This window comes from Gallus gallus, chromosome 28 (genome assembly GCF_016699485.2).
Source record: "Gallus gallus isolate bGalGal1 chromosome 28, bGalGal1.mat.broiler.GRCg7b, whole genome shotgun sequence".
NCBI lineage: Eukaryota > Metazoa > Chordata > Aves > Galliformes > Phasianidae > Gallus > Gallus gallus.
The window spans coordinates 1,374,065-1,382,901 of NC_052559.1; the positions used below are offsets into that span (position 1 = coordinate 1,374,065).

Genomic DNA, 8,837 nt, shown 5'->3' on the forward strand with positions numbered 1-8,837 from the left:
TCTGACACATAACTGTGCAGTGTGCAGCTCTGTTTGCTTCACTGCTGTTTGGTACGTAGTGGGGATTACACAGATTTACTTCTTCTGCATTAACATTTCTTGGAGCTTTCCTGGTCACGCTGTGTCGTTGCATCCCTCACCCCAACCCAACCTCAGCCACAACTTTAACCCCAATCCCAACCCCAAACCCAACCCCAACCCCAATCCCAACCCAACCCTCACCCAACCCAACCCCAACAGCAATCCAACACCAATCCCAATCCCAGCCCCAATCCAACCCCAACCCACCCTCAAACCAACTCTAACCCCAAATCCAAAGCAACCCCACTCCCAACCCCAACCCTAACCCAACCCCAACCCAACCCTTAACCCAAATCCAACTCTCACTCCAACCCAACCCCAACTCCAAACCCAAAACCCAACCCTAACCCAACCCAATCCCAACCTTCACACCAACCCAACCCCAACCCCAAACCCTAACTTAGGCCCAACTGAACCCCAACCCTCACTTCAACCCAACTCCAACCCCAAACCAACCCCAACCCCATCCCTTACACCTCCATAGTTCTCCCTTCTACATGACCTTTTCCTTGAGCTGCTGATGCTTTTAGAGCTCCTGTTATTGAAAACCAAAAAATAACACCACAAAATCCCTCAAAAGGAGCATTTTTGCCCTAAACCGCATGTTTTCTTTCTCTTTCTTTCTTTCTTTCTTTCTTTCTTTCTTCCTTTCTTCCTTTCTTCCTTTCTTCCTTTCTTCCTTTCTTCCTTTCTTCCTTTCTTCCTTTCTCTCTCTCTCTTTCTCTCTCTTTCTCTCTTTCTCTCTTTCTCTCTTTCTCTCTTTCCTTCTTTCCTTCTTTCCTCTCTTCCTCTCTTCCTCTCTTCCTTTCTTCCTTTCTTTTCTTTCTTTCTTTTCTTTCTCCCCCCCTCCCCAACTTTTTTTTAACCATTTTGCTATGAAAACTCAAAGCATCGAAGTGTGGTCCTGTGGTCTCCGCTTTTCCTTTCAGCGCTGTCCCCCTTCTCCCCACTGTGTCTGCAGGACAGCGATAACACCACTCCGGCAATGGTTCCTGGATGGGTGTATCCCTGCGCTGCCAAAGGGCAAAAGTCGCTTCGAGTCTCATTAACTAACGAGCCAGCTCTGATTAATGATTGATGGAGGGCGGGCACTAGGACCTCCGGGACGTCGCATCTCTGTAACCAGAAGAGAAATCAGGAAATAACGCCGTGGCTCTGCCTGTGCCCTTTGGAAATAACACAGCGCTGCTCCGTGCAGGAGGAGTCAGTTCTCCAGCTGCTCAGTGGTCGGAGTGTGGTTGAGTGGCTCCAAAGTGTTGCAGTCCCGAAGCATCGCAGCCTCGTATGGACACGGCTGGGGGGTAAGTGAGAGGGCTGGGATGGATGTGGGGTGAGATGGATGTGGGGTGAAGGCACTGTGTTCAGTGGGGAGACCAGCCTGGCATCGCCTGTTTGCTACAAACATCCACCGCTTATCCCCACTGACCCTTCGTAGCACCATAGAATGACTGAGGTTGGGATGAGCGCTGCGGTCACCGGTCTGACCAGCAACCCATGCCCACCCCGGTGCAGGGAGTGGTGGGAAGGTGAAACCTTGGGGCTCTGTGCCATCAATCCGGACAGTGTGTTCTCCTCACCTTTCTTCCCGCTCACCATGCTCATGGCGCATGGACCTCCACGGGCTGAGCGTCCCCAAGAACAAATTTGAGGACAGTGGGATCTCCGTGGGTTAAACTTCCCCAGGACCGATCTTTAGGGTGGTGGGAGCTCCGTGGGCTGAGCGTCCCCAGGAACAATCTTGAGGTCTGAGCTGCACCCACAGGAGTGTGATTCACCGCGGCTGAGTGCTGTCCCATGCCTGGGGTGCACCGGGCACAGTGGGTCCTCATCTGCTCATTGTCACGGGGCTCAGCGCGGTGACGCAGAGGAGCGGCAGTGACTCACCTGCAGAAAGAGGAACGGAGCAAAGAGTATCATTGGCACTCCAAGGCGTGGAGCTCCATCCAGGACCGGCTTTTCTTGCAGGGTGAAGGTGCTGTGGGTTGCTGCCCCGTGGACGGGGCACAGTGCCTCGGGGGGCACTGCGGGCTGTGGTGGGACAGCAGGGGAGAGCGGGGACCTTGCAGATGTGAGATGCCCAGCAGTGACCCCGCGGGGGCAGCCAGCCCCTCACAGCTGGCATTGCAGCCCATCACCCCACGCCTCTCCTGGCCCCACATCTCGTGGCCCTGACAGCTGTGAGCTGCAGACAGGAGATGAGAAAGCGAGTTCCTGCCAAAACCACACGGCGCTGCGATGGCCTCACGTGGCACTGGGGCACTGCTGTGCTCTGCCACTGCTGTCAGGGGGGTGGGGACCAGGCCGGGGCTTTGGCTCTGCCCCATTTCTTTGTGGCCACATTTGGTTTCTTCTCTGCAGGTGACATCGGGAGCAGACAGCAGTCCCTGATGCGCTGACGACCAATCATGTCCAGGGTGAGTGGGGCTCACTGTCCTCTCCTGCACTGCACCGGCACAGGGATGTGACACTGGGGCATCCCATCCCACCAGGATGTTGTCCCCGTCCTATGTCACCACGCTGTCCTTCCAGCTGGGGCTGACCTCGGGGCTGAGCACCCCGGTGAACCTGCCTTCTTCCTGCAGAAACATTGGCCTGCGGGGACACAGTGCGTCACCAAGCACGACCACACCAAGCCCAAGGCCGGCGAGCTGGCATTCCATAAGGGAGATGTGGTCACCGTCATCGAGGCCGTGGAGGTGACCCCTTGGGCCGTGGGGTGGGCAGTGCCACCGGGGCCGGGACCCCCTTCTTGGTGGGGTGTCCCCTTTCTGAGACCATCCCATCCGCAGGGCAGGAGTTGGTACCGTGCGCGGCACAACGAGAGCGGGCAGGAGGGGCTGGTGGCGACCGGAGCGCTGCGGGAGCGCGGGGCCATCCGTGCTGACCCCAAACTCAGCCTCATGCCGTGAGTACTGCGGGGTCCCGGCAGATGCAGGGGGGGTCCCACACATTTCCCCCTCCCACACACACACACACCATGTCTGGAGGGGCTGCTGAGGGCAGAGCAGCCCAGAGCCCGGGTCACCGAGGGATTTGTTGGCTCCAAAAACCCCCGTTGTGCCCAACCGTCTGGGACAGCCCCGGTGGGGAAGGGGCTGTGGTGGGGTCTGCATGGCCTCTGTGTGGTCTCTGCTCCTACTGCCTTGCTGCTGGTGCTGGGAGAGATCCCCAGCCCCACATCCCCTCACCCCTACCCCCATATCCCCTCACCCCACACCCCTCTTTCCAGCTGGTTCCACGGGAAGATCTCGGGGGTGGAGGCGGTGCAGGAGCTGCAGCCCCCCGAGGACGGGCTGTTCCTGGTGCGTGAGTCGGTCCGGCACCCCGGTGACTACGTGCTGTGTGTGAGCTTTGGCAAGGAGGTGATCCACTACCGTGTGCTGCACCGGGAGAACACGCTGAGCATCGACAGCGAGCAGTACTTCTGCAACCTCATCGACATGATCGAGGTGAGAGCCCCCGTAGTGCAGGACTTTGGGGTCACTCTGGTTTGGCACACAGTGATGGAGAACCTATGGGGTGATCCTGACCCCATCCACGTGACATCATGGCCACATCCTGTGGCCTCCGGGGGATTCACTGCAGCTGTGGGTGGGTTTTGTTACTCATCACCATTCTCCACCCCATGAGGTTCTCCATACCCCGCTTGGTTTGGGGTGCAATGGATGCGCTCACTGTGCCGTGGCTGCTGCCAAATATAACACTGGCTCTCCTGCTTCCAGAAAGCTCTTCCTCCAGTTCTGCCTCTGCCCCAGCCCACAACCCCTCCGTGCTCTGCTCTGGGAATTCATGCTTCCCAATAGTTTCCACATTTAGACACAACTTCTGCTTTCAGACAGTCCTTTTCCCCTTTCATCCGCCACCGCTGTGACTCTACCGCTGCTTCTGCTGCGTGTCTGCAAACTGCCCCCTCCACGTCCCCCACCCCCGGGACAGGCTGCTCCGTTGTGGTGTGCCCTGACTGCGCCCCATGGGGAGACGTTGGTTTGGGATTTCCCACTACGTAGGATGAGCTCTGTGCACCTGGAGGGGCAACTTTGGTGTTGGGGTCCTGCAGAGCACCCCATGGCTATTCCCCCACTCCTCACCCCCTGCCCCATCCTGCAGCACTACACGGAGCAGCAAGGAGCCCTCTGCACCAAGCTGGTGAAGCCCAAAGCCAAGAGCGGGATGAAGTCGGCCGAGAAGGAGTTGGCCAAAGGTGGGAAGGGGTGAGGACCAGCTCTGGGGGAGGAGGTGGCTCTGGTGCCTTCTGACCCCTCCCTGTGCCATTCAGCCGGCTGGCTGCTCAACCTGCAGCAACTCACACTGGGAGAGCGCATCGGGCAAGGCGAGTTCGGAGGTGAGAAGGTGGGACCGGGGCTCTTCAGCCAGAGGTCCACAAAGGGCATCACCGGGTGACCTTCCTGGATGCCATCCCTGCTGTCCCGGAGCTCTGTGGCGTGTCCCCACGCCTGATGCCTTGCATCCCCCACCAGACGTCCTGCAGGGCGAGTACATGGGGCAGAAGGTGGCTGTGAAGAACATCAAGTGCGATGTGACTGCCCAGGCCTTCCTCGCCGAGACCGCCGCCATGACGTGAGTGGGGGGCACGGGGGTACGGACAGATCCCATCCCACGGCACTGGGAGTCCCCCCTGCCCATGGTCCCCTCGCTTCAGGAAGGTCCGACACAAGAACCTGGTGCGTCTGCTCGGCGTCATCCTGCACAACGGCCTCTACATTGTCATGGAGTTCATGAGCAAGGTGGGGGCGGAGGGGGCTCAGCCGGCGGGGCTGATTGCGGCTCCGTTTTCAGATAAAACCCACCGTTTGGGGCCGGGTTGGGCGCACTCTGGGAGCCCCATCCCCATGGTCCTCACACGGCTCTCATCCCTCAGGGCAACCTGGTCAACTTCCTGCGCACGCGGGGCCGCGCGCTCGTCCCACTGCCGCAGCTCCTGCAGTTCTCTCTGTGAGTCCTCCTCACGTCGCCCTCATCGCTGAGGACCTCCCAGAGACGCGGGGACACCGGGATGGGGGATAGGTGACAGCTGGATAGGGGGACACGGTGACACTGGGACACGGGACATGGTGGCACCTGGATAGGGGACATGGTGCCACTGGGACAGGGGACGCGGTGACAGCAGGGCAGGGGGGCACGCGGTGACGCTGCCCCACCACCGCAGGGACGTGGCCCAGGGCATGGACTACCTGGAGTCCAAGAAGCTGGTGCACAGGGACCTGGCTGCCCGCAACATCCTCATCTCTGAGGACAACGTGGCCAAAGTGAGCGATTTTGGCCTGGCCAGCGTCAACCCCCGCGGCGCGGACACCACGCTGCTGCCCGTGAAGTGGACGGCTCCGGAGGCCCTGAAGCACAATGTGAGTGATGGGGTGAAGGGCCCCCAGAGCAGCTCCCCCAGCCCATCCCCCCCAGCCCATCCCACCAACCCATCTCCGTTCCATGCTGACTCCCCATCTCCCAATATCTGGGATCCTTGTCTCGAGGGTGAGCCCCCCTGTGGGATGTGGGGGGCTGGGATGGGTGTGGGGTTCCCCATAGCAGGTGAGGGTGCAGCCGGGAGCGAAGGGTCCCCAGCTGGCTGCAGCCCCCGCCCCATGCCACGGCAGAAATTCTCCTCCAAATCGGACGTGTGGAGCTACGGGATCCTCCTGTGGGAGGTGTTCTCCTTCGGCCGAGCGCCCTACCCCAAGCTGGTGAGTACAGGGGTACACATCCCAGGGGGGTGCACGGGATGGGGACATCCCTGCTGCCCCCGGTGGGGGGATCACAGCTCCCTGCTTCACCCGCAGAGTCTGAAGGAGGTGACGGAGCAGCTGGAGCAGGGGTACCGCATGGAGCCCCCCGAGGGCTGCCCGCCCACCGTGTATGTGCTGATGAGGAGCTGCTGGGAGATGGAGCCGGGCAAGCGGCCGTCCTTCAAGAAGCTCACGGAGAAGCTGCAGAAAGAGCTGAAGCACCTGAAGGACGTTTAACCTACGTTCCACAACCAAGGAGCCCCCAGGACTCACGGGAGGAGCCCCCAGGTTGGGGAGCAGTGTGAAAACGGGCAGCCTGGGGGCTGCTCCCTCCCGGTGAAGATGGGGCAGTGGATCCGCAGGGTGCCCTCCTCCCCTGCGTGCACCTGGACGGCGCGGTGTCCTCCCTCCATCTCCCGAGAGGATGCAGTGGACGGACGGATCCTTCTGTTCCTGTGGTGCCCTTTGCCCAGCCGTGCCTGGGACACTGGGAGCAACAGCACGAGGTCCCTCTGAACCCCCTCTCCTCTCCCAGTGATGGGGACAACACGGGATGTCCCATCCTTCTGGAAGACAACATGCTGGCACAGCCCCGTGCTGGTCCTGCATGGAGACACCAACCTCATCCAGCTCAGCCACACGGCTTTGGGCCTTTTGATTAAACCACAGAAATTAGCTGGGCAGCGTCTTTAAGTCTCCAGGCTTTAATCAGGGCTATCCCTTGTTTGGGGTGAGCACAGAGAGGGGCAGGAACCCCAGCCCCCTCAGCCCCCCATGCACAGCCCAGCCCCGCTCTGCTCAGGGCTGTGCGCAGAGCTGGGGATTATTATTTTAATCAGAGCCTGTATGGGAATTGCTCGCATATAGATTATGGGAGCAGGGCACAGGCAGCCCCGGGCACCGACTCGCAAGCAATCTCAATATCTCAGCGGAGCAGGGATTAACAGGAGCGTGGGGTGTGCGTATGTGTGCACCCACCCCATCCCTTGTCTCCCTTCCAGTCCTTTGACCCCTGGTTGAGTTTTTTGGCTCATGAGCTCACATCTCCCCCATGCCCACTTTCTGCACCTCCCGTCCCACCTCAGCAAGTGGCTTTGGGTGCCCATTGTGCCCCTCCATCAAGGCCCAGGCAATGGGTTATCTCCACCGGCTCCAGGTCCACGGCACCCTTGGGTGCTGCACAAGAAGTTCTTCCCACCCCGGTGGTGGTGCCTTCCCCTCCTAATGCCATAATCCAGCCCTGATCCCCGGTCCCGCTGACCTTGCAGGCGCTGGACCCGGTGCTGGGCACGGCGGGGCGCGGGCACCACATCCACCCACCCATGGCTGCCTTCTTCACGGCCGCCCTGAGGAACCTGCGGGGGGGTGAGGAGGAGCCCAAGGCACCCCCCAAGGACGGCAAGGCGGCCGCCCTGCCCCACGGCATGTCCCGCGAGGAGTTCGAGGAGTACCAGCGGCAGCTGCTGGAGGAGAAGTAAGGCTTGGCTGGGGCTGCAGGGTCCCCATGCAGTGGGACCGGGGTCTCACTTGTCCCCTGCATGGGTGGGACAGGGAGACAGGGTGGAGAGTATGTCCATAAAGTGCAGGAGATCCCCATGGTGTGGGACGTCTCCATGGTGCAGGAGGTCCCCATCGGTGTTGATGCAGGGACTCAGCACTCCACAGGTGACAAAGGGAGATGGAGGTGCCCAGTGCCACCCTCACCCCAGGGCCCACAGAGGCGAGGGGCGATGGGGACAGGGCTGGGCTGCACTCAGGTGCCACCACCGCAGGTCTGGGTGATTTGGGGATGGTGTCAGGGAGGCCATGGGAGGAGCAAGTCCTCCCACTACAGCTGTCACCACCAGGTAGGGGGCAGGACACAGACCCTGCCATGGGACCCCCAATTGTAGCCTCACATGGGCCACTGCACCTTTGGATCTTTGGACGGGTGCAGCCACGCCAGGCTGGGGGGCAGTGTGGGGACTCAGCTGGGGCAGAGGTGACAACACGTCACCCATCACACAGGATCGAGCGGGACAAAGCCTTTGCACACAAGAAGGCAGAGCGGGCGACTGTGCGCATGCACCTGCGGGACAAGTATCACCTGGCCCAGGTACGGACACACAGGGATACCCTGAGCCCCCCACCCCCAATACCCCCGAGCTGGGTAGCAGCCATCCTCCCCCTCCCCGGTCCCATAGGATGGGAGGTGATTCCTGAAGAGGGCAGCAGACGGCTGCTGTCTCTGTCCGTCCCGTCCGCCTGCGCACGCGTCTGTCCAGCAGTCCCAGCATGGGGCTGGGCAGCTGCTGGGCCCCCAGACCGCCCCATCCCCAGGTGTCCCAAAGGAGCCCCCTCTCCCGCTCCCTCCCCAGGCTGCTGGGGGTCCATCGCAGCCCCAGTGCCACCTCCCACCCACACAGGATGAGCGGGACGATGCTCAGCTGCACGTGGCGGGCGGTGCGGTGGAGCTGCCGCAGGAGCTGGCCGCCATGGTGCGCAGCGAGGAGGAGGAGGAGGAGGAAGAGGAGGGCACCTTCGCCTTCCTGACCAAGCTGCGGGACGTGGATCTGGTGGCGCTGCGGGGCCGTGCACTGGGCACTGTGGATGAAGTGAAGGAGAAATGCTCCCTGATGTAGTGCTGGGCAGCACCGGCAGGGTCGGACCCCTGGGAGTGGGTGGGTTGTGGGCGGTGTGGGTGCAGTGTGCCAGGCTGGGGGGCCCTATGCCTGTGATGGGGGTCGGTTGTCCTCCCTTAAGCCATTCCCTGGGGTTTCTGGGGGCTGTGGGCAGAGACTCTGGGGTCCTTTCCACCCAATCCCATCCCCATAGCATCCCCTGGTGCCACCCCCAGTCCACCCAGGCAGCGGTCCCAGCACTCCCACCCCCACCCCTGGGATCTCCTGAGCTGTTCGGGTGAATAAAAGTGTCATTTTGTGAGGTCAGACTCGTGTTCGTGCTGCTGCACGGTGCCGCCATACCACACAGCACTGCCTGCACCACACCCAGCCCACGCAGCGGAGTTGGGACACA

General features: G+C 61.2%; 2 protein-coding genes across 6 annotated transcripts; both read left to right on the forward strand.

Moving 5' to 3' along the window:
• The first annotated feature begins 1,227 nt into the window (after window positions 1-1,227).
• On the forward strand, window positions 1,228-6,497 carry MATK (megakaryocyte-associated tyrosine kinase). Of its 5 annotated transcripts, none has more exons than XM_015299785.4 (14): window positions 1,228-1,382; window positions 1,844-2,053; window positions 2,440-2,495; window positions 2,664-2,777; window positions 2,871-2,986; window positions 3,311-3,530; window positions 4,189-4,282; window positions 4,358-4,423; window positions 4,560-4,659; window positions 4,742-4,826; window positions 4,961-5,034; window positions 5,249-5,444; window positions 5,694-5,780; window positions 5,877-6,497. In XM_015299785.4, the coding sequence occupies exons 3-14, from the start codon at window positions 2,487-2,489 to the stop codon at window positions 6,057-6,059; spliced, it is 1,344 nt and encodes a 447-aa protein (XP_015155271.1). In that variant the 5' UTR covers window positions 1,228-1,382; window positions 1,844-2,053; window positions 2,440-2,486; the 3' UTR covers window positions 6,060-6,497. The 5 variants fall into 5 exon arrangements, with proteins under 5 accessions (XP_015155271.1, XP_040509557.1, XP_015155272.1 ...); XM_040653623.2 differs by having other exon boundaries at window positions 2,876-2,986; XM_015299786.4 differs by having other exon boundaries at window positions 1,900-2,053.
• A 114-nt stretch (window positions 6,498-6,611) lies between these two features.
• On the forward strand, window positions 6,612-8,744 carry LOC769223 (complexin-3-like). Its single transcript, XM_015299787.4, has 3 exons — window positions 6,612-7,296; window positions 7,830-7,917; window positions 8,228-8,744. Exons 1-3 carry the CDS (start codon window positions 7,145-7,147, stop codon window positions 8,441-8,443), a joined length of 456 nt encoding a protein of 151 aa, XP_015155273.1. The 5' UTR covers window positions 6,612-7,144; the 3' UTR covers window positions 8,444-8,744.
• Window positions 8,745-8,837: the final 93 nt, after the last annotated feature.